Source organism: Strongylocentrotus purpuratus, unplaced genomic scaffold, assembly GCF_000002235.5.
Source record: "Strongylocentrotus purpuratus isolate Spur 01 unplaced genomic scaffold, Spur_5.0 spur5_scaffold_12, whole genome shotgun sequence".
Lineage (NCBI taxonomy): Eukaryota > Metazoa > Echinodermata > Echinoidea > Camarodonta > Strongylocentrotidae > Strongylocentrotus > Strongylocentrotus purpuratus.
Window position 1 is genome coordinate 191479 of NW_022145597.1, and position 26049 is coordinate 217527.

General features: G+C 39.0%; 1 protein-coding gene across 1 annotated transcript; it reads right to left on the bottom strand.

The window, feature by feature from the left end:
- Window positions 1–1903: 1903 nt before the first annotated feature.
- LOC580709 (synaptic vesicle 2-related protein) lies at window positions 1904–24074 on the bottom strand. The gene is made up of 14 exons (XM_030981530.1): window positions 23805–24074; window positions 16985–17079; window positions 15571–15741; window positions 14895–15019; window positions 13609–13672; window positions 12219–12344; window positions 11278–11409; window positions 10599–10675; window positions 10033–10109; window positions 9462–9560; window positions 6243–6354; window positions 4855–4936; window positions 3057–3146; window positions 1904–2474 (listed from the first exon to the last, which is right to left on the bottom strand). Exons 1-14 carry the CDS (start codon window positions 23923–23925, stop codon window positions 2358–2360), a joined length of 1488 nt encoding a protein of 495 aa, XP_030837390.1. The 5' UTR covers window positions 23926–24074; the 3' UTR covers window positions 1904–2357.
- Window positions 24075–26049: the final 1975 nt, after the last annotated feature.

Here is a 26049-nt window from a genome sequence, read left to right on the forward strand (position 1 = left end):
GAACCTGCTGTGCCAATCATCATGACAATTAATATTGCACATAATTATATTATTGCTGAAATACATGACATACAACATACTGATAATTACCTAAGCCTCTATTTATTATTATTCAAGGATCGAGTGAAAGATGGGATGGGGGAAGTTCGGTACCTCGTAGTTCTCATCTTAGGCAAGGACAAATCAAGTGCATTTCGCAGAATGCGGCTACAGTCATTGACTCTGCTCTCAGGCAGGAGATGTCGATGAACCTTAGATTGGTGAAGTGATTTTGCAAATCTTAGAGAAAGGGATGTGCATCTCTCTTTAAGAGAGGAGACACAAAGATGAGATTGCAGTTCATCATAAGTTCTAGAGTCAGGGTAGGTAATAATCCTGAGAGCTCTCCTCTGAACTCGCTCGATGCTTACAGAGTGGTTGTTTGTGATCCCTGATGTCCAAACAGGTGCTGCAAATTCTAACATGTAGATAGTAGCAAGATCCGTGGTGGTAACACCATTCCTCCGAAGCTTAGTCAAGAGATAAAGTCTTCTGGAAGCGTTGGAGATCAAACGGTTGACCTGCCCATCCCATTTGAGATCATCCTGAAGGAAGACCCCTAGGACCTTAAGGGATGAGACAGCTTCTAGTGTGGTAGAGTTGATGTCAAGAACGATTGGTGGCGGGGGCCGGCGAAGAAATGAAATCTGCATAGCTTTACACTTAGCAGCATTAGGGACAACGTCGTTGTCTTTGCACCATTGGATCAACGAGTCTAGATGCGACTGCAATTCAGATGGATGCGTTTTCTTCAAGACCTCCATGATTGTCAAGTCATCCACATATTTCCATCGGTTATCACTTTCAAGAGCTGCATCGTTGATAAGGACCAGAAACAGGACCGGTCCGAGGCGAGTACCCCACAGGTGATGGCTTGTTGTTAAGAGGATTTCCCATGGTAGCGGACAGTCTTCGCTCTGTTGGAAAGGAAGCTGCAGATAGTAGGGATGATAGAGTGATCAACACTCAAGTCGATCAACTTGTTCATAACAATGGTGTGGTTGACATGATCAAAAGCTTTAGAAAAATCCACAACGCAGAGGTTAGCGAGAGTGCCACCCTTGTCAAGCCCTCTGTGGATGGTGTTGAGCAGGCTGACCAAGTAGTGCGCAACTGACGATCCACGAAGATATCTGCTGAGGTTGTCAGATAACTATGAGAAGAACCATTTTATTCTCAATAGTTAGCTTTTAAACTACCTCCTCATTTCAAGACTTACTGCACAATATCATACCTAACAAGATATATTACATCAACACTGTACTAAACAACAAGAATGAAAGACTTTGATATATGCAGTGTTAGAGCTGACAACGCTCAGGTTTACATCTAATTAGTACTGTCTTTTGCACAGTATTCAGATAGCATATTGCACTTTAATAGCAATAAATTTAATACAAAGTTTTGGAAAAATTTGAAAATTGGGTGGATAGTGATTCTTTACAATTTTGATATATTTGGATGCCCCTGTGGATGTAATATAGGCACTAGAAAATTTAGCCACTATAAAAACGCTACTGCTTTCGAGAAAAATTGAATATCAAAATTTACCGGTGCTCCCGGTAAATTTTGATGAATTTCAAATAGCGCCTACGGCCGTAGCTGCGTCCATGAAAATCTCAAAATATGTAGTAGTGATATATAATTTCCAAAAGGGAATAGCTATTCAGTCGCCGATTTAAGTCAAGAAACATTGTTTTATAGCTGAATTAATATCTTGACCTAGAGAGGGAGCTATACAACATAAAGGGTTTATTATTTACAATTTCATAACTTAACACTCAATTTCAAACGCGACAACGATCATTTAATACTGTAGACTCGCATATGCTTCAAATATGTTCATTTGAACCTAATTCATGACCATATACCAAAACTTTGTATTACCTTTAACATAAATCAAGTTAGAAATCCATAAAAGAAAATAAAGTATATTTCTCATGGCTACATGTTGATATAATATACAACTGCCTAAACTTTATGGACCTGGATGGCCCGGTGCTAAAACATTTAGGCAGTAGTGTACCTCTCAATACCAAATTTTATACCAATTAATAGGAATAAAAATTTAAAAATTAAAAAATGACAGATAAATGAAAAAAATGCACTACCGTACCTATCATGTTATACCCTGGAATCCATTAAGTATATATACTTTTAAACAACGGCAGTGAATTTATAGATATAAAAATTAATGTAAAATAAATAATCTATTGATAAATCTAAATAGTACCGTATATGAATTCAGATAGTTCAGACCAAACGACGAGCTTAAGAAGCACAGATAAGTATTTACTTTCTATATATAGAGATATTTGTTACTGGAGAATCTTTCCTTTTGTTTCGATGGGTAGAAACAATGACATCACACACGAGAGAATAGAGAAGCTTACATACACAGAGATGGCTGTCACCACAGATCGCTTTATCAATACCTAAAAAGAGAAGAAACAAGAACCAAATGTGCTCATTCACAAACAAGTGTTGCACAGTATTTGAGGACAGCACTTATACTAGCCAAGACATGTACATACGAGTTTGAACTAATCATTCCTTCCAGACAAGGTTTTGTGCCATTAATTTTGCGAAGCTACTAAGGTACATCTAACATGACCTCCCTGAATGGTCATGTGATTATCTCATCAAATCAGCTCTCAAATAAAATAAGAAAAAGAGGAGCATGGGGGAACCAATAGTCACCGATTAGGCATTGTTTGCTATTAAGAGGGCGCAACAGCTATAAGTAGTGCAGTGGGGCTTTAACATGCAACTGTGTTTTGACACTATGTTTTCAAGATCATGCCAACTTTCACTGGAATATTTCGATTTTGCAATACCAGATAATCAGTCATTTTTGAGGGAATCAATATTTCTTAAATAGATATAAAAAGAATGACACAATAATCAGTATTTTCTACGCTGGAAAATCGTGAAATCTTGTTAGCTCTGTTGAATCACCTATGTTTGACTATTAAAATCTAGTATCTTTTCATTATTTGCACTGGAGAACTTCTCACCTGTGCTACGAAGGGGGTAAGAATAGCTCCTATTCTTGATGCGGAGACACATACACCAAGACTCAATGCTCTCACATGGGTTGGATACACCTGACAAAGAAAAGCAGATGAGCAGAATACAATGATGAATGCCATCTAAATAATACCAACAACTTCTAGTCACACTGCATTCCATTGTTTTGCTAGTTTGGTCTCAAATTCCAACCAAACCTATGAGCAAAATTACCAGAGTTGTTAATATTTAAACTGGACTGTTGATGCAGCTGAGCTTGCTTTTCAAAGAGCAATATTATTATAACAAACTCTCAATTTAAGAGATAATTCCAAGCTGGGTCTCACATCTATCTATTCATCTTTCTTATTACTCTTGATATACCCAGGTTTCAATAAATCATCATCCTTCATAATGATGTATATTCTGCCAGTGTAACTTTAACCATGACTGAGACCTGGGGGGTGTTTCACAAAGATCCTAAGTTGAACTTAACAATTATGGAAAGCCATTAGCACCTTTGAAAATATTTTGTACAAATTATTTTAAAAGGCATAAAATGTTGATTCTAATCATTCATTTTTTCCTGTTATCATGGGAGATTTCATGTTCTTGATGTCAAAAATATTTGAATTTTCACTGTTAAATACATTTTATTTTGAGGCTACAAATATGGCTCTCCATATTTTTCAAGTCTAACTTAGAGTTAAGTTTGACTTAGGATCTTTGTGAAACCCCCCTGATCTACAGCAAAGTGTGAGCATAGATACAAAGACTGGGACGGCTTACCGGTACTGTGAAATCATCCGGACACAAGTCAGGTGGTAAGGTTACCTCACCTTTTGTGAAAACATCCCCCCCCCCCTAGATTCATGAAATGTAGGGGGTAATGTTTGTGAAATCAACCCCTCTCATCTACAAATGGTCTGGTCCAACACTTTGTGGAAACCCTCCAGCAAATCTTTGAAAGGTTGCATCCTTAAAGTGCATCTTCACATGATCTTCAGTTTTCGTTTCACAAAAAAAGGTCATGTAATGCAACCACCCTTTCGGATGCGATGACCCCAAGATTCAAAGTAAGGAGCAAGCATAGATAATCAGCAGTGGTACAGAGATACATGTAATCCTGAAGTTAACAAAACAAGGGGGGTGTTTCACAAAGACTAAGATCGACTTTAAGTTGGACTATGCTATGGTAGGTTGTTCATGCCACTGGTTACTCTCACAATCATGATCTTTTAATATTTTTTCTTTCAATAACGAACTATCAAAAATGTAAATTCTGTAGATTTGTAACCATGATTCGTAAGTCCCTTCAGTGACCAATGCCAGTAAATGGTGAAAGAAAATAGTGGCATTAAAGGCCTGCCATAGTTAAGTTAAACTTAAAGTGGATCTTAGTCTTTGTGAAACGCCCCCAGGTCTTTTAACGAAACAAGTCTTTTCAAAGGACAAAGTAAACTTCCCAACATGTTGAGGTATGAAAGCGTAGTGACTTACGATGTCGGGTTCTCTATCTTGCTTTACTGCTAAGGAACCCTTCCTCCTCTACACCCCCCCCCCCCCCTCCTCCCCTCCTAAGCGGTTCTTAGCTATGGAATAATCAACAATTCCACATACTAAGAGTAGATCTTCACAGGAAACTACTGGAAAAGAGGCGCATTTACCCATCTTTATGATCTCATTAACTATCATAAAAATCTTTCTGCAAAACTGTTTCACCTATTTACTATTGGGGCCTTTTCCCTATAAAAAAAATTCCAATGTAATGTATACATCCATTCTATAGTAAAAATTGATACTAACCTCTGGTGTATAGACGTATAATGTCTGGAAGGTACCACCTATCATAGCTCGTACGATGAAGATGAATGCCATCTGTATATTACTGCAAGATTACAACAAAAAAAGAAATGTAAACACGTAATAGACTTGATACCTGTCCAATATATGTTCATGTAGATGAAGAATATGAAGATTGCCAAAAGTCCAGACTATATACTAACGGAAGTAAAGAAACAAGTGTAAAATTTGCTTTCATGTACAGTGTATACAAGAATGGTGTCTGTACACAACTACTGTTTGTACTTGCACATTATTTCTCCATTCAAGATTATAATAATAATAATAATAATAGCTAGTTCTTATATAGCGTTTTCAGGACCGAAGGCCCTCTCAAAGCGCCTTACAGATACATGTATATCGGATCCAGGCTTACCCGAACACAATGCACTCCCTGGGGATCATTCCAGCCAGGTGTCATTTTTACTGAAGCAAAATCTGATTACAAATTTGTAAAGGTGCTAACTAATAAGCCAACCTCACACCATGGATCTCCATGCTCACACTATGAGATTCAACTATAGTCACAAAACTAATATCGCTACCAGATTGCGTGCCATTGGGTTATTAATAGCAGGGGTGATAGTGAGCACTAAAAAAAAAATAGGTTTTTTGTTTTCCCCTCAACCACGCCCCCCTTGAGTAAAAAAAAAAAAAGACGATTCGCAGGGAAAAAATGGCATCTAACAACATTCCTCCCTTTCGAGTAAGAAAATTGAGACAAACTTGGGAAAATTGGGGGGAAAATTGGGGGGAAAATTGGGGAAAAATAGGGAAGAATAGAGATAATAAGAGGGAAATCGGGAAAATCAGGATAAAATAGGGAAGGAAAAAAAAATTGGTAAAAAAAAAAAAAAAAAAAAAAAAAAAAATGATTTTTTTTTTAATTTTTTTTTTTAAATCGGGAAGAAAAAAAAAATCGGTAAAAAATCGGGAAAAATAAAAAAAATCGGGAAACCGATTTAAATCGGGTTTTTATCAGGCCTGTAATAGGGATAAAGAAGCCAAATACCCTGCCCCCCCCCCCCCCATTTGATCAGTTGTTAGATCTGTGTTACTTTTCCACAAAAATCTCCTAAACATGGGTCCTATTTTCAACAAAAATATCCCTAGACATGGGTCTGTTTTTCAAAATTTCCAAGGTTTGCATGGCAAACACTCCAAAACTGTGGAAAATGAGCGTTACTTCAAGAAAAATCCCCCCAAATGACCCTTAAAAACGGGCAGGGATTTCGAGGTTTGAGCGATACATACCCGTCCAAACCAAATCTGAGTATCCCTCCGGGGTTCGCATCCAAAAAAAAAATAAAGATGATTTTTAAATTATATTTGAATTAGAATTGTTATCTAACCTTGATGTGCAGAGAAAGAGAAGACAAGAGAATATGCTGGCCACAAACATCTCAAAGCTTATAGTCTTCCTTCTTCCAAACCATTCGATTATTATGAATGTCACGATGGTCCCTGTATGAAATGATGAAAAGATTAATTTTAAGTCCTAAAATATTCATCAACGTGAAAACAAAATGCGTTCATATAATTTTAATTCAAATATGCATGTATCCATTCCCTATTCCTTTGATTTGGGGGAGGGGGAGGGTGAAAGGGGAGGGGAAAGGGGGAGGGTGAAAGGGATAAGGAGAGGGGAAAGGGGAGGGGAAAGGGGAGGGGAAAGGGGAGGGGAAAGGGGAGGGGAAAGGGGAAGGGAGAAAGGGATAAGGGGAGGGGAAAGGGGAGGGGTGAACGGTATAAGGGGAGGGGAAAGGGGAGGGGAGAAAGGGATAAGGGGAGGGGAGGGGGAAAGGGGAAGGGAGAAAGGGATAAGGGGAGGGGAAAGGGGAGGGGAAGGGGAAGGGAGAAAGGGATAAGGGGAGGGGAAAAGGGGAGGGGAAGGGGAAGGGAGAAAGGGGAAAGGGGAAGGGAGAAAGGGATAAGGGGGAGGGGAAAGGGGAAGGGAGAAAGGGATAAGGGGAGGAGAAAGGGGAGGGGGAAAGGGGAAGGGAGAAAGGGATAAGGGGAGGAGAAAGGGGAGGGGGAAAGGGGGAGGGTGAAAGGGATAAGGGGAGGGGAGGGGGGAAGGGGAAGGGAGAAAGGGGAAAGGGGAAGGGAGAAAGGGATAAGGGGAGGAGAAAGGGGAGGGGGAAAGGGGGAGGGTGAAAGGGATAAGGGGAGGGGAGAAAGGGATAAGGGGAGGGGAGGGGGAAAGGGGAAGGGAGAAAGGGATAAGGGGAGGGGAAAGGGGAGGGGAGAAAGGGGAGGGGAGAAAGGGATAAGGGGAGGGGAGGGGGGAAGGGGAAGGGAGAAAGGGATAAGGGGAGGTGAAAGGGATAAGGGTAGGAGAAAGGGGAGGGGGAAAGGGGGAGGGTGAAAGGGGAGGGGAAAGGGGGAGGGTGAAAGGTTAAGGAGAGGGGAAAGGGGAGGGGAAAGGGGAGGGGAAAGGGGAGGGGAAAGGGGAGGGGAAAGGGGAGGGGAAAGGGGAGGGGAGAAAGGGATAAGGGGAGGGGAAAGGGGAGGGGTGAAAGGTATAAGGGGAGGGGAAAGGGGAGGGGAGAAAGGGATAAGGGGAGGGGAGGGGGAAAGGGGAAGGGAGAAAGGGATAAGGGGAGGGGAAAGGGGAGGGGAAGGGGAAGGGAGAAAGGGATAAGAGGAGGGGAAAGGGGAGGGGAAGGGGAAGGGAGAAAGGGGAAAGGGGAAGGGAGAAAGGGATAAGGGGGAGGGGAAAGGGGAAGGGAGAAAGGGATAAGGGGAGGAGAAAGGGGAGGGGGAAAGGGGGAGGGTGAAAGGGATAAGGGGAGGGGAGGGGGGAAGGGGAAGGGAGAAAGGGGAAAGGGGAAGGGAGAAAGGGATAAGGGGGAGGGGAAAGGAGAAGGGAGAAAGGGATAAGGGGAGGAGAAAGGGGAGGGGGAAAGGGGGAGGGTGAAAGGGATAAGGGGAGGGGAGGGGGGAAGGGGAAGGGAGAAAGGGGAAAGGGGAAAAGATTAATTTTAAGTCCTAAAATATTCATCAACGTGAAAAACAAAATGCGTTCATATAATTTTAATTCAAATATGCATGTATCCATTCCCTATTCCTTTGATTTGGGGGAGGGGGAGGGTGAAAGGGGAGGGGAAAGGGGGAGGGTGAAAGGGATAAGGGGAGAGGAGGGGGAAGGGGAAGGGAGAAAGGGGAAAGGGGAAGGGAGAAAGGGATAAGGGGGAGGGGAAAGGGGAAGGGAGAAAGGGATAGGGGGAGGAGAAAGGGGAGGGGGAAAGGGGGAGGGTGAAAGGGATAAGGGGAGGGGAGAAAGGGATAAGGGGAGGGGAGGGGGAAAGGGGAAGGGAGAAAGGGATAAGGGGAGGGGAAAGGGGAGGGGTGAAAGGGATAAGGGGAGGGGGAAAGGGGAACGGAGAAAGGGATAAGGGGAGGGGAGAAAGGGATCAGGGGAGGGGAGGGGGAAGGGGAAGGGAGAAAGGGATAAGGGGAGGAGAAAGGGGAGGGGGAAAGGGGGAGGGTGAAAGGGATAAGGAGAGGGGAAAGGGGAGGGGAAAGGGGAGGGGAAAGGGGAGGGGAAAGGGGAGGGGAAAGGGGAGGGGAAAGGGGAGGGGAAAGGGGAGGGAAAGGGGAGGGGAAAGGGGAGGGGAAAGGGGAGGGGATAGGGGAAGGGAGAAAGGGATAAGGGGAGGGGAAAGGGGAGGGGTGAAAGGTATAAGGGGAGGGGAAAGGGGAGGGGAGAAAGGGATAAGGGGAGGGGAGGGGGAAAGGGGAAGGGAGAAAGGGATAAGGGGAGGGGAAAGGGGAGGGGAAGGGGAAGGGAGAAAGGGATAAGGGGGGGGGAAGGGGAGGGGAAGGGAGAAAGGGGAAAGGAGAAGGGAGAAAGGGATAAGGGGGAGGGGAAAGGGGAAGGGAGAAAGGGATAAGGGGAGGAGAAAGGGGAGGGGGAAGGGGGAGGGTGAAAGGGATAAGGGGAGGGGAAAGGGGAGGGGAAAGGGGAGGGGAAAGGGGAAGGGAGAAAGGGATAAGGGGAGGGGAAAGGGGAGGGGAAAGGGGAAGGGAGAAAGGGATAAGGGAGCGGAAAGGGGGAAAGAGAAAAGGATAAGGGGAGGGGCAAGGGGAGGGGAAGGGGGAAAGGGATAAGGGGGGGAGGGGGAGGGGGAGGGGGGAGGGGGAAGGGGTATAATTTGGTGTATAACTATCCTACCCTGTGCTATGATTGACCAAGCTAAGCTGTTAAACACAACTCTCATTTCCTTTCTCTCTCTCTCTCTGTATTTACAATCAGTTATAATTCATCTTTCTACCAGCATGTCTCCCTAAACATAGATCTCTCTCTCTCTCTCTCTCTCTCTACAGAGGGGGCTATTGCTTTGCCTATCCATACATGTATATCTACAGTGTAGGTAATAACCCTGCTACATCTTAATTTATTTAATGTTAAATAACTATATAAAGTGCACTGGTCAATATTTGTCCCTTATTTTACAGTTAGCAATAGGCAATCAGTTTGTAATGTAGTGTGCACAATAATAAGCAATCAGTTTGTAATGTAGTTTGCACAATGTAAGAAATAAGTATATATTGTATGTATAAATTACCAGGGTATTCTGCTAATGAAGTGACAAGAATTTCAAGATATCCTTTTCTATCCAGTGTTCTACATCCAGCAAAACATACCAGGTCTGGTTCAGGTTCAGCTACAAATCAAACACAATATCAAACAAACTTATCCAAAATGACAAAAACAGGTATGTCGGTCTAGTAGATAAATCATGAACAGACCGTGAGTGGATGAAATGTTACATGGTTCAGGTCCCAGTGACAGCTTCAATGTCTTTTGGAAGCATCTTGATATAAATGGCTACTTTCACCCAGGATTGAGATCATGCATTATCTGTGACGATTGCTGAAAGCCACGTCTTTGCCATTTCCTAACTTGGATCCAAGCCAAATTGTAAAAGGTACACTGCAGTAACTTGTTGTTAATATAATAAATACACAAAATCCAAACAACCTTGATTTTCTCTATTGATGCCGTATGGTATATGCACAGCTCATCCATTATAAATCCATCAAAATCTCTATACCAGCATCATCATACAAACATGTCCTGTTAGAAGGACTTCTGAATAAATTAACAGATCTGTGTAGAATAGGAATTGAACTTACATGCACATGTATTCCCTGATGAAAACAATTCAGTAGACATGAGAACTATACCATAGTATAAAAAGGCAGTAAAAAACCTGCAAATAAATACAAGTAAACATACGTCACAAAATGTTATTAAAAAAAAACAACACTTTTTTAAAGTAATAGTCATGTAACTAATTTTTCATAAAATCTCAAATAAACTACAGTTTGTTAATCATTTTTCAAATTTAGATTTATTTTTTCTTAAAATTTTCTAATAGTTCCACGTTAAAAAAAAACAGACTATTAAGTACATGTGTACACAAGATAAAATAATATAACAAACGTCATATAATCACTTCATTTGAATACAAAAAGGGATAGAAATTATATTTTACCTGTTAAATAAAACCCAGCCAATAACTTTTGGTATGTCCTTGCAGATACAAGTATGAAGCCCAGAGGAAAGTTTGTTAAAGATAGTACACTAACCATAAAACTTGGCACAGGGGGGATTTGTGGCCTGGCACAATGGGGATTATAGCCCTGTGGCACTGGGCTGTATTCATTACGGCAGGATAAGAGTTAAAGACTACACTCACCATAACACTAATAGAATGCAGGTGGATGTTGTTAAAGATTTGGTTTTACACAGTTCTGTAATCTTTCCTTTTGGTTTCTAGCTCATACAAATATGAAGGTGAAGAAACAACATGTATTAACACCAAAACACAATGTAACTCTACTGATATTAAAGTTGATTATCACATTCTCCAGTCCTTATATAATTTCAGTCTACAAGTTAATAAATGTCAAACTGAAACCAGCTTACGATATCAACAACATGGCTTTTTAAGATGTCTTTGAAATAGATAGACTGAATTGAAACAAAATTATGATTTCAACACTGATTATAAGACTTCAATTCAATTCAATTCAATTTATTTCGCAATATAAAAATCAAATTATACAAGGTAACAGAAAATTAACTAGATTTACAAAGGTTATATGCAGGGCTTTCCATGAAGGTTGCGAGAACCTGTAAAGTTGGATCGCCAAGACTTAGTGGAGTTAGAGAACTGAATTAAAATCAACTTACGATTTCAACATTGAGACATAACAGAGTTTAGAGAACTGAACTAAAGTCAACTTAGATTTCAACATTGATTTTAAGACATTGTGGAGTTAGAAAACTGAACTGAAATCAACTTACGATTTCAACATTGAATTTAAGACATCGTGGAGTATTATTAAAAGAGAACTGACCTGAACTCAACTTACAATTTCAACACTGATTTTAAGACGTCCAGGAGGTAGTGGTCTTTTGTTCAACCGAGATATCATCTTAAGAGTTTTCATGGCCCCCGTCATATTCCCCATGCCTTGCTGGAATAGGATACTCTCTGGTACAAACTGAAATTAATCAAATAAATATAATTAAGTCTTTTTTTACAAAGTTTACAAACTGAGAAGAAATGTGAGTGTAATGTTAAGTCATTAGTAGAGCAAATTAGATTTTGAATAAAATGCATGTAAAAACCAGGAACCAGGAAGCAGTCAGGTAAAATAACCACCACCACCAAAGTACTTTAGAATATGGTAGAGTGCATGAATTTTTTATGAATTCTGCATAAAGTTCTGACTTTTGATTGGTGAAAGTTCATACTGCAAGATAACCGAATAACCGAATCAACATTGTATTTTTGCATTCCATGAAAGTTTCTTGCCATGTAAAAACAATTTGTAAAATGTTCTGGTTTCATTGTATAATTTTGTTAAACTAAAATGAGAAGAAAAGTTCCATTATCGGTCCATCAATGTGAACATGTCTTGAATCTTAATCAAGCTAACTTCATACATAAACAGGTACCGTAGTACTCTCCTTTATAAATTTTACTATTCAAATCACTATTTACAATACTGATTAAGAATATATAAAACGAACCTATTTCTCCTTTCTAATTTCTAAATTGAATAAAAGAGTGATGTGAACTAATACTAAATTTTACAGAAGAATTATTAGCTACAGACTGACATTCCTCTCCTGGTGCTTTACATCTTAATCATAATCTTATCTGCATTCCAACCACATGTACACAATTGGATTATAGTATCCATACATTATTTGAATAATAATATAATTCACACTACGCCACTCCAATCCACTCCAATTTATTCCAGGTTAAAAATGTGAGAGATATCAATTTTGAACACCTAAATACCTTGAGAAATAGCATGAAGATTAAAAGTGGAAGCGATGAGAAGAACATGAGGTATCTCCAACCAAGCGTCGGCACAACAATCATTGATATTATCACTTGCAAGCAGACTCCTGTCACCCAGAATACCTTGAAATACAAATAAAAACAATCACAAGAAAATTCGACATGAAAAGTATAGACTGCACATTTGGCTTTGTTGATAAAGGATTGTCTTTAATTTTTGTAGCTCAAGATTTTCAAAAAAATGCTATACATTTTACAACCCTTACCCCTACACTATTCATGTCAATTGTCTCTTTCAATTTGATATGAATTCATCCTACCTAAATTAATCAGATGGATAATATAATATGGTACTATGACACAATAAATATACTGCTTAATACAGCAAAGATGTCTCTAAGTGATTTACAGCGATTTATCTTATTTACAACCGGTACAATATCTGGAGAAGATGTCCACTATGAACCAAGAACATGTAAGGATTAAATCCTCTCTAGTAGCATGAAGTCATCATACGTTTATATGAACAAATCAATTTATTTTACTTTGATCTGTCTGTGAGTACTGGATACTCACATCATACAATGTAGTACAGTCACTACATTAGTAGAATGCATGTACCTGCATCATTCTTCAACGGATTATGGTAGATTTAATAACAAAAAATAATGGTATGAGCATGGACCTTGGGCTCTATTACTGTCCTGCATAAATTATGATATCTATATTATGTATATTTAACAACTATAAATTATTCATTCCCCTTGTAAATTTGACATTTTTTGTGTTTTACGTAACTTAATAATGAAAGGTGGACTGGTTGAATTAGGGCCTTTGTTGAATACTTTTAAATTTTAGCTTTCATATGTTACATTCTTAAGAAACATACATTGGGGCATATCAATCGTTCATATACTTAAACATTCCAAAACTTGGTTAGGGTATCAATAATAAGAGGTGAAAAAATTTGTGAGTGTTATCATCGTTATTATGCAAGTGTGGAAGAACACCAGATACAAAATGGAAAGGACATTAGTGCTGGGCTGGGAATCGAACCCTGTACCTTGTTATCTGCAGTCTGGTGACTTATCCACTAGGCCGCAACACCTCTACAATAATGGTTTGTTTGACTGAAACACCAAATTTAAAACAAAGTGTAACAAACTTACCAGATGAACTTGATGGGAAAAAATAATTGACTCTGATGCTCACCAAACCAGTATCCTACATGTACATGTATCTCTCTTTGGTAACTAAAATATAATCCTATCAACTTTGTTCAACATGCATCCATCATAACCCATCTAAGATTTTGCAGGATTCTCATGATCATTATAATTATTGTATTATTACTACTATTCAAATCTACCTCCACTTGTCTACTCACAGAAATAAATACAAGGCACAGTCCTCTCGTCTTGGAAGGTAAGAATTCTGCTAAAATTGTCACTCTAAAAACAACAACAAATAAACAAACGTACACAAAGGATGGAGATGAGAGAATGAAACAAGAAAGTAATCTTTTACACAACAAAGGTCCCTATGACATATATCCCAATATATCCCAATATTAAAGGTAGTAATGCAAAGTTTTGGTATGGGGTCATGAATTTGGTTCAAATGGAAGCAAATGCGATTCTACAATATTCAATGATCGTTGTCACGGTTGAAATCAAAGTGATGAAATTGTGAATAAACAACTCTTTATGTTGTATAGCTCCTTCTCAAGATTGATATTACTTTCGCTTCAAAACGATGTTTCTTGGCTAAATTCGACCAATTTGCTATTCCTGTTTGGAAATTATATATCAGAAATGTTTATTCCAAGATTTTCATGGTCGCAGCTACCATTGTCGTAGGCGCTATTTGAAATTTATCGGGAGCACCGATAAATTTGATATTTTAATTTCCTGAAATCCTTAGTGTTTTAGAGCCCATATTTTTTAAGTTGCTTATTCTAACACTAGGTTTCACAATGGTAATGCAAATATTAATTTCATAATCCAATCCTATTGAAATATTACCAAAACTTTGTATTACCTTTAACCAAGATTAAGGAAAGGGAAAACGAATATGAAAACAAAAACATGGAAATACTAGTTAAAACAACCCAAGAGTGTGTTTAGGTACCACCCAGACTCTCCAGGTTGATTTACAGGTACTACACATTCAACATGAAAAGAAGAATGAAATTAGAAAATCAATTCTGAGTGTAATAACAAACAAGAAACAGTTTTAGACCAGAATAAAGAATAAAACAAACAAACAAACAAACAACATAAAAACGAAAAAAATACACTTTAAAAATTCAAAATGTGACATGCCTTGAACATCATCAGTTAAACATCTGTCAAAGGGCACAAGAAACAAAATACCTACATGTAGTTAACAAAAGGGCCTATGGGCATGGCTAACATTGACTTAAACACTGCCATTTTAAAATTGATGTTGCAGCAAATCAGTAAAAATCATGGTATACATGTACATGTACTCCTGAATGCCTCTAGGAAATATGTAAAACAAGAAAAGGCAAATCTATTCACTCTATGAATGATAACAATTCTGCTCAAAATTCAACTTTTTACAGACATTTTTACATAGATCCAAACATAGATCCGAGTGAAATCACATTCTTGACAATTGAAAGACATTTTTAGGAAACATTGTTCATACCCTTGTGATGCTCCACCCAGTCCAAACCCAACCAGTCCTCGTAAGAAGAGAAGCCAGAAATAATTTGGAGAAAACGAACTCAGAGCTCCAAAGTAGAATATGTAGAACGAACATAAATAAAGTGTCTGAAAAAGAATGCATGAGAGAGGTACAAAGTGAGTTCATTACAAAACATACCCAGTTCCCAGTTTTGCTTACCGTAATTAACGGTGTATAAACCGCCCTCTTTTTCGCCCTTAAAAAAAATTAAAAAAAAAAATTGCCAGTAAGCCAGGTCCGTGTTAAAAAACCCACGCGGGAAGGCCTTTCATTTAACTGCGAGGTGCAGCTGAATGTGTAAGATCATTAATGTAAATTAAAAAAACAGTAGAGGACCTAGGATAGAACCTTGTGGAACGCCGTGTAATAGAAGAAAAATTGGAGGAATTATTATTATAAACTACATATTGAGATCTATCATAAATATTAATTTCAAACCAAGAATATGAGTGTTGTTTTAGTTTCCGAGTAGTGAGTCAACACATCTGGGTCGAGTGTGGCAAATTTAGATTAATGTCTTGCCAAAGGACATTAGTGCAGCGGCGGGACTCGTACCGCGGACCTTGCGATCAACAGTCCGGTGACATATATTCCACTCGACCACGACACCTCTACAAATGGGAAATAAGTTTCTTACTGTTCTTCTTCCCAGCTTATCTGCGACCATACCCCACAAAGGAGCACTCAAGAAATATCCTCCAAACACCACTGTAGTAAATAGAGCTTGTTGCCATGACGATAGCTTCCATTCACACTTGAGCTTGATTGAGAGTACACTAATCAGCATTATCTCAAATGCATCAGCCATCTAAACACAATGAACAGAGAGGAGAGAACAAATTTAAAGGGGGATGGTGATCAGTTTCAATGTCCCATCAATAACTACCCCAAGTCTCTCTAAGAGCAGTGGGTCAGGGAAATTTAAAGGGAAATTCAACCCAAACAGACATCTACTCTAAAAGAAAGTAGAAAAATCAGAGAAGCAACTGATGAAAGTTTCAATTAAATCTGACAAATATAAGAAAGTTATGAATTTTTGAAAGTTGTAATCACTGTACGTATGGGCACTTCAAATTGGCTGAAGCGGTAATGTCAATGCGATGTAGTACCGGACTACAGGAACTTACGAGAAAGACAGAACTTGGTGATATTTTTGTACACGGAATATGGGAGAGTAATCCACGTCCTACGTCACAATCCACTGACCAAACTACCAATTTGAGATTCGCATAGACTGAGTGATCTCATATTTCAAACATTTATAACTTCTTTACTATTGGTCCAATGATTACAAAATATTTGCCATTCTGTTATTTTTTTGCTTTCATACAAATCAACTTATTACAAGGGTTGGATTGCCCTTTAAGATTTGACTTTTCCATACGGGACGAATTGTGGAAAATCTAGCATTAGATCTACATAAGGCCTGTTGTTCATAAAACTGAAAGCTCATGTAGGTGGTTGACAACGCCTGTTGATTGATTGATTGATTGATTGAATATGAATTTATTTCACATTCTTGAATGTATACAAAAAACAAACAATAGGCCTGTCCTCATTAGCTCAATTTGCCAAATAACAGATTCTGAAACAAAATCCTGGATTTAGCTCATGCTGCAATGATAATTATAAACCTTTAGGTCAGTCAGGAACCCCATGGCTTTTACTAGCCGATCGCCTGGTTGATTATCAAGATATTTATGACTGGAAATCGAAATCAAATTTTGCATTTTCCTAACGGTTTTTATAACACTACAGTCTATTAGAGAAAACAAGTATGGTAAAAATGGTCACTCAAAGATTTTTACTTTTTGAGGCACTTCATGATCATTTTGAAGCGCAAATTTGTTAGGGCTTCAACATTACACCATATCATAGACATCGATAGCACCTACGTAGGACCATGCATGCTTCTCAGATTTAACATTGTTATATGATGCCTTTAAGCCTAACCCCCAAAACCTAATTGTAACCCTAACCCTTATCTATGACAAAATAAATCCTGAAGCAAGTATTGCCAATGTCAGAGAAGCATTTTATTTCATACTCACAACTTGAAACCCAACGATGCCAGCCGTTCTGATTTGGAACCAACCAAATCCAAGAGCATCAATGGCTTCCTCCACTGTGTATTCCTCTTCTTCATCTGAAAATATATTGAAAAGACAAAATGTTTAATTACTACCATGACAACTACCATGTGAAATTATGGTGTATTGGCATATATATACAGATAGAAATAAGTCAATTATGGCCCATTATCACCTGTCTACAAAGACCACATTTGTTGTTTCCTTGAAAAATTTAAACATGCACTTTAGGAACCAGTACATAAAGACCACCAGTGTGTAAATACTACTTTTCCTGTCTCTCTTGGGTGGTCTTCATAGCCAGGTTTCGCTGTACCACCAAGTGCATATATGCTATCAAAGTACCGTAAATCTCCGTGTATAAGGCGCACTTTTTTGCCGCTGAAAAAATTTGAAAGTCAGGGGTGCGTCTTATACACAGGTACAGTTTCGATTTATGGCGCTATGCCTAACAATGTTTCCTAGCTCAGTAATCAGTGTGTTGACTCACCACTCGGAAACTACAACAACACTCAAATTTGTCTGTCATCTTGGTTTGAAAGTAATCTTTCTAATAGATCTCAATATGTAGTTTATAATAATAATTCCTCAATTTTTTTCTATAACAAATGGTGTACCACAAGGTTCTATCCTAGGTACTCCATTGCCAAAAATTTAGAGGATGCTATTCATATCATGCATGCCTATTGATGTTTGGCATAGAACACAGTGCTTCTGCTAGGTGATGTGATGAGGCTGGTGTGGGACACTTGGTATCATGAAGCCTTAGACTGTTGTTACTATTATTTGTGACAAGTTCACAACTTCAACTGCACCTCGATGTAAAATGAAGGTCCTTCCCCGCGTGGGTTTTCGGCAACAAAACAACAACAAAACAAAAAACAATTTTTTTTTTTTGCCCCCAAAATAGGGGTGCGCCTTATACACAGGTGCGCCTTATACACGGAGATTTACGGTACTGTTTAAATGCAGATAACAGCAACTTGTTACTTGTGAATACATACATACATGTACATAGTAGATCAATGAAATGATGAGTATGGAGCCCCTTGGTTATATGTGCATGGGACTTTATGTCATTCTCTTATTTTCTTCATACCCCTTATCTATTCATTGAAAATAAAACAGTTAGGTTAAAGGTAAGGGTTAAGGTTATATGAGTCAGGGTATAGTGTTGTTTTTTTAGACTCTTGTTTTAGTTTTAGGTGTATATCTAACTCTGAAGAGGTCAAACTCATGGTTCATGATAAATTGATAAACATGCTTTGACCATAACCATCTGAAGACCATGTAGACTGTTGGAAACTACAAGATTTGTATTTTGGAATAAATTCAATATGAGAAAATGATGTTGTAGCCAAAGAAAAGTATAGAAATGCATACAAATTTGCATAAGTACAATAATTATAACAAGTCCAGGTCAATAAACCTATTTACTTGAATAGGTCTGTTCAATAACTCATAGAATATAAAAAGGAAAGGAAAATACAAAGAAGCAATGATGGAATTTAAATCATTGAGACTATAAAGACCCAGTCCAAACTGGAAAATGAAATAAACAAATCAACCCCAAAAATGAAAATTATGAATGTTTGAAATATGAGATCACTAATAACAGTCTATGCAAATCTCAAATTGGCCGTTTGATCAGTGGATTGAGACCTCTCTCGTTTGCCGTGTCTTCTTCTTAAAGGCCCACTGCACTACTTATAGCTACTTGAGCCCCATATAACAAACAATGCCTAATCGGTGACCATTGGTCCCCCATGATCCTTTTTTTCTTATGTTAACTGAGAGCTGATGTGATGAGATAACCACCTGTCTAGTGACCTTGCAGAGCGGTCTAATCCCTCCTGTAAACTATGGCAGATAAGCTTTAAAGATAATCTGCCTCCTTCAATACTGAAGATTATTGCAGATGCCGTAGACTTGGCCTGATTGGGGTATGCAGGTGTACGCCTCGTCTCGTGTACAGAAAGATAATCAATTTCTGTTTTTCTCTTAAGTGCCTTCTCTCTTGGGCCACTATAATGGATAGCATTATTGATCCTCTAAAGAGAATAGAACCTCCTGAGAAATAAATAAATGAAAACTTGAAATTTTAGTCATTTTATGTTGGAACATACAGTTGTTTGTGGCTACATCACAGAGACTTTACCGATTCATTCAAAACCTATACTAGTGATTACCACTTTCAAAAATTCACAACTTTCTCAATTTTTGTTCAATATCATTCGAACTTTCACAAGAATGGATCTCTGAGAGTAGTTTGCTATCAAGGTTTGACTTCCCTTTGATACCCCTTTCAACAGGGCTGTCAACTTTGGGGAACTGCTTCGAGGGAGATCATATGCAATTTAGTAAAATCTAGTAACACTAACAAACGGGGAAGGGGGGTGTTGAGTATGAACAAAAAAAATCAAAGTGCTCACCCCCCCCCCCCCCCCCCCTCATATGATACAAGTACGCTGGTTCATTTTACACGTTTGGCGCGAGGTTTTTCAATAATTAAACCGGGAGATTGCAGGAGGAAGGGCGTGGTGGTAGAAGTCTCCCGCTACGACTTACGAGCAGGTGCCGGTGAGACGGCGGGAGAATGAACATGGTGGCGTGAGACTCCCTCCAAATGCGGGAGGGTTGACAGCCCCCTGCTTAGTTTCAAACCTAAGTTGGAGGTGAAGAGAACCATTCACACCAACCAATATGACCTCTAAACCCTTTGAAAGAAGAGGGAGTATTCTGTTTCTCTCAGGTACCATTTTGTTACACATTTTGATGTTTCTATAATTACGTAAATTCCACAAGCAGCACACTTTTTCTCTCCTTAAGTTAGCGACAGTAATCTTAGTTTTAGGTTGCTAACTGAACACATACGCGCGCACGCGCACCCCACCGTCGGTCCGTTTTTATTGTGCTGCAGTTTGCTGTGAATCCGTGAGAAAGTGCATATTATAAGTCTTTGTTTTTAGGAAAAATACTCTGAAAAAGATGAGAAAATTGACACGACACAAGTACATGTAACGAACATAGAGTTTACCAACTTTTAAATCATGACCTTTATTTGGACATTTGATGAATATTTACTTCATTTTGGGTATGTTTCACAGGCCTTAAATTTCGTCATTTTTAGGGCAAGGCCAGTTTGGCCTAAAAGTACCTCATATTTTTAAGGGCACCAAGGCCACTACAAAGGGCATCAAGGCCAAAATATTTTTACAAAAAGGGCATCAAGGCCAAAAAAAAAATTGAATCTATTTTTGTTAGATGTCATGTGTATTTATAATGAAACTTGTGCGGGATCAATTTCCCATGACTTTTAGCACCAGCTTCTTCACAGAATGTATAGAGGTCTACGGTACATACAAACAACGGCGGCGGCCCCGCAAGCCTTAGATTAAGCAGCCAGGAGCAAGGAGCAATTTTTTTTCTAAAGTTGCCCCTTGCCCACGGAAATTTACCAGAGCAAGGGGCAATTCCCTAAGAACCAGGGGCAATTTTCCAAAATAGATAGACTAGGCCCCTAATCTAATTATAAGTTCAAAGATACAATGTTTATTTCATAATGTGAATAGAACGATCAATTTAATAACTTTTTAATCTTAACAATATCAACAGGAAAGATTAAACTTGCATATTTTAAAGTAACTAAAAATATTGATGAGCAAATGAATAATTAAATTGTAAATTTCACAAACATCGAAAGTCAGAAGGACTTGGCAAGTTTACCGGGTATCCCAAATCGAAATCGCATCTCACACACAAACCTTCCGCCACACTCTTGGTAACTGGTAGTAGGAGAAAATTTGAAGAAATTATATTTTTAATTGTTGTATAACCAACCCAGGGAAAAAATTAAGTTTTTCATTTCGGGGGCTCCATTTCAAATTTTTTGGAAATTTTCGGGGGCTACTTTTTCAAATTTTGGGGGCTTTTTTTTCCATTTCGGGGGCTACTTTTTCATTAATTCTTAAAAGGATAGGCCTAGGGGGTCTACAGTTTGTTGAGATTTGTTTAGTAGGCTAAGGTTTCGGGCTTCCTGCTTCATAATTGCCTATTAAAAAAGAAACCCCTTTTTCTAGTTCAATTAACTAAGTTTTCATGCATTGATTTGATGCAAGAACTGTGACATAATAGACCCTAGCTTGTGATTATTTCTGGCCATGAATTTCGATAATCATATTTCAAAGTAAAGTTTTTCCAAGAAAATCAGACAGTCGTTTAAAAACTTTAGTAATACTTTTACTAATTCTAAGCTCAGGTTTCGTACATCTATTCCCGAAACTATATAGAAATCGCGGCAATAATGATACAAACCAACAGCTATAGCAATTTCAAAGTGTCAAAACTCTTCGACTCAGAACTCACACACTGCACAGCGCGCAGCGTGACTCCAGGAAGCTCCAACACCGGCCGCCGCAGCCGTCCGCCTACGGTGCCAGTGTTGGAGCCTCCTGGAGTTAACTGCAGCGCAGCGTCCGTCATGGTGATTTTGTCTGATTTTCTTTACTTTGAAGAAATGATTATCAAAATTACGTAAACATGGCGATGCTGGAAAATAATCACAAAATAGGCTTTAAGTTCATACCTCTATTCATGGAAACTTTATTAAATTGCGGCAATCATGATGGAAATTGATTTCAGTTTCGCGATTAGAGGTCTAGGTTCAGCTAATATGATCCACCAAAACAAAATCGACCGCGAAAAACTCGACCCCTACTCGATCTCGCAACTGCGAAAATGTACGTGTTTTGGCATACTTGTGTGCGACATGGTAAGCCAGGTAAGGTATGGAATATGGTTCGATATTTTTTACGCCCGATTTGTTGTGTATACAATTTTACACAGAGATTCAACAATACGAAGCTAGTAGAGAGCTCATGGGCAGCAAACTGTTCGTGATTCGTGCTGTTCTAATAATTTATGGGCGCATTTTCACGGAAAACACTTGCGCCTTGCCGTCTAGTTTTAGATGATTATGGGCGCAATTGGTGGTTTTATGAGCGCAAATTTCTAAAAAGGGGCACGTCCAGTTTGAAAAAAAGGCACGTCGGCCAGTTTGAAAAAAAGGGCACGGCCTTTTTGGCCGTGAATTTATCTTTTTTTGGGAGGGCACCACGGCCAGTCGAGGGGCATCGACGGCCTGGCCGTCGATGGCCGTCGATTAATTTAAGGCCTGGTTTCAGTACAGTAGGGTATCTCCACGCCAGAGTTACGGGTCAAAGTTTGGATAGACTTCTAAACTAGCACCGAAGCTGCCCCCCCCCCCTATTCAGATCTAGAGGTCTAGATCCAGACAATACATTACAAATCATAAATTAATCATCATTAATAAATTAATTAGACTAGATCTAATGAATAAATTAATGAATAAATGAATAGGGTCTAAATGAACAATATTAATAATTGCAATAATAAGTATAATTACAATAATAATAACTAGAAATGCAATCGTGTCACAACGATGTGTTTGCAATGACGCCATGTTTCTACGTGTCAAACGAAAGAGCTTATCTCGGACTATCCAGAGCAATTCATACAAAGTCTGTAGCTTCTGTGATACTGTAGATAGGTAGGGCGAAAGAAAGGCCTCAACAGGGACCTTCATGATGGGATGGTAGTGACTATACGCCTACGAAGCAGTCTAAAAAACTGACGTCATGACCGATAAGTGTTATAATCGGGCGGAAACTCGGCGGAACTTGTATAGTGACCCTTGTTCAAATGCGATTTACTCAAAATTTTCTATGTGAACATATACCATACTTGGTATCATTCGAAAGGGCACTTCATTGCGGTCAATTTGACACCATTGTCATCTGCTCGCAACGTACTGCACGGATCAAACGCGCTGTTACGCAATGCATAGTAAATTCATCATTTTTGGCGATAACTTTGCGAAAAGGGCATTAAAAATTACTAAAGTTGGCAGACAGTTGTCACGTATATGGATACATGTGTCTGCCAAGTTTCAATGAGGCAGGTATAAAGATCGCCATTTTAGAGCAAGTTGAAGTTATTTCTCAATTTTCTTGAAAATGGTGAATTTGGAGGGCAATTTTCTCAAATTTGGTCAGTGATAGGGTATATAATTTTGTATATGGCTGGAAAGGGCATAACTTCAAGTATCTAAATCCAAAAAAGGGTACGGGTCTGCCAAGCGATAATGGAGATACGGCCACAGAAAGAAAGCCAATTCCCAGAACTTTAGAGGGCGCTATTTATGTTTTGCAAAGTAATTGGAGCGTGAAATTTGGCATGGCTATGTGTAGACCGAAAACTTCAGTCTCTCTAATCGTCGGTTGTTCCACTGAGACTACGTCTGGCTCCACTAGACCTCCGATTATAGAGACTGAAGTAGATCTATGGCCTATCGGGACTGTACGGGACTGTACGGAACAAATGGTTCGGTTCGACCGGACCGCGATGAATGAGATAGAGTCTATGCAACAAGATTTTCACTCTTTACCATGTTTACATCCTCATAACTGCTGCAATTATAATAAAAATTAAAAATAACATGGGGTCTATAGCTTATTGAATTGGATGGGGTAGGCTAGGCCTAGACTATCGACTATTTCAAACTGACTGACACAGTTCTGCTGCCTGCTGAATATCTTTGACCAACGGCTACGCTGAAGTCGATGGCCCGGTCCTAGAGGCGTGACAATTGGTGAAGAACAGCTTAACCGGCAGACTGAGGCGACGACGGTCCCGGTCGATTCTAACGTTAGATCTAGTTTTAGATCTAGATCTATGTCTTCTTTTTTTACAGCTTACTCACCGTTTTCCGAATCAAGGAGACATGCGTGTTCTGATTCGCGATGGCTGTTTTCTCTTGATTTGTCCTTAGCATCATTTATCACTGATTTCCTGAGATTCGAAATTACCATTTCATCCATCATTTTGACAGGATCATCTGTCTGCTACGGCTACGTTGCCGAATCACTAGGTAAACGTGCTAGGCCTATATAGTCTACGTCTGCGCTGCATGCACAATTTTTTAATTTTATTAAAGCATAACATCATTTAGAACTGGCAAAAACACATGCCTCCGCAAATTTGATAATTTATTTAAACTTGAAAATTTATTTAAACTTAAGATTTATTTAATTCTACATTGATTACAGCCCGGATATCAAACTATTGAACTGTTGTATAGCGCATTATAAATCATAGGGTCTGTGTTTTAAACTAGCCACAGTTGACGATGATAATGACGATGGCAATAACATTTTTCTCATGGTACCCATAATAATTAGGGTATTGGAAAATACAATGAAATATGTAAAAATAAATTATTGTAACCAAACAAACAAATTGTATATATAGTAATTGAAGTAGACCCTATATCATTTTACAAGGAAATTTAGGCAAATAAACGAGTATAGGCAAATATATAATCAAATGATTTTTTTAAAAACTAAATAAGAAAATGATCAATTTTGTATAATGAATGATAATTAAACAAGTGAATAGATGAATAAATAAGTAACTAAGAAACTAAATCAATCAATACATGAATAAATAAATAGATACATAAATATAATCATAAAATTAATACACTGAATTGACGAATGAACAACTGATTCTATTAATATTCAAAACATGTTAAATAATGGCGTGAGCATGCATGATTGCTGTTATGATGAGGAACTTTACTCAAATGAACTATAAACAAATTACCAAAGTGCTTCGAATGGTGAGGGGCAAAAAAGGTTTAGGCCTATATATAAACGAAGCATAATTTTCCTATATAGGACTACTTTTTCAAGATTGGAACAAGTTTCTTGCATGAAGATGGAGACGAATGCATAAATAATGAAATCCATCACCAATAAAACTTCATCTACAGTATATATATATATACCCGAGGCTAGTGGTAGCTAGTCCATGGTTTCCACAACGAAATTCAGCCGGCGGCAAGGGGTGGGGGGGGGGGGGGGAGGGGCAAATCTTGAGAATATATTTAGCGGCGAATCAGCCAGCCGGTGAATGGCGAATGGGCGGGGGTGGTAAGAGCACTATATATTTTTATTTTGGTCCAGTACGTTTTGGGGGAAAAAAATTGCGCTGACCCAGCGGGGGGGTGGGGGGGGGGGATGCTGGTGAGGAGAGGACCACTAATTATTATTATTATTTTTTTTTTAGGGGGGAGGTGAAGCGCCATTTTTACATGACTTTCTTTTTAACTCTCACTTTCACCTAACAGATAACCCTATAAGTTTTTGTTGCTGCTTCATTTCTAAATGTAGTTGATCATTTTTTTTAGGGGGTCAGGGCCTCAGGGGGCCGCTTTTGTTTTTTGTTTTTCAAAAGGTAAAATTTATGTTACTATCCCATTTTTTTTTTACCGGTTTGGGGGGGGGGGGGGGGGGCGGTAGAATCGGCCCGTGGATCCGCCCCCCCCCCCCTCCCCCCACACACACACTTTGGGAGACACTCAATCTGGATATCTAATGGGTGTATTTTATTTCGTAGGAAATGTATGATCTCTTATGCTTTACAGAATATCAAACTCCAATTTTCTTGACGGGTTGTACATGAAATGATGGCAACTGTTACTCTCATTCACAAGTCAGCAAAAAATCAAACTTAATCATATCACAATCGAATTAGTTACAGTTAATGTAGTATTAAACCATTTTTTGCCTCTCTCTCTCTCTCATTATGTTGTTGTCATCTCCCATTCTTGTCGAAATCTCTTCCCTCTCTCTCTGTGTCTCGATGTTAGCATTCCCCCCTCTCTCTCTCTCTCTCTCTCTCTCTCTCTCTCTCTCTCTCTCTGTATCTCTTCCCTCTCTCTCTCTCTCCCTCTGTATCTCTTCCCTCTCTCTCTGTATCTGTTCCCTCTGTCTCTCCCTCTATAATGTTACCCTTCTCTCTCTCTCTCCCTCATTGCATCTCTTCCCTCTCCGATCTCCCTCTGCATCTCTTTCCTCTGTGTCTCTTCCCTCTCTTTGTAGCTCTTACCTTTCTCCCTCATGCCTCCCTCCCTCTCTTTGTATCTTTTACCTCCCTCTCTCTGT

Excerpts from the sequence above, each read along its gene's own strand:
- LOC580709 (XM_030981530.1), bottom strand. The coding sequence starts at position 23,925 with ATGATGGATGAAATGGTAATTTCGAATCTCAGGAAATCAGTGATAAAT. Across the intron at positions 15,742-16,984 it reads GCATCGTTGGGTTTCAAGTT|ATGGCTGATGCATTTGAGAT; the intron begins GTGAGTATGAAA and ends CATTGTGTTTAG. Across the intron at positions 2,475-3,056 it reads TTACCCCCTTCGTAGCACAG|GTATTGATAAAGCGATCTGT; the intron begins GTGAGAAGTTCT and ends TTCTCTTTTTAG.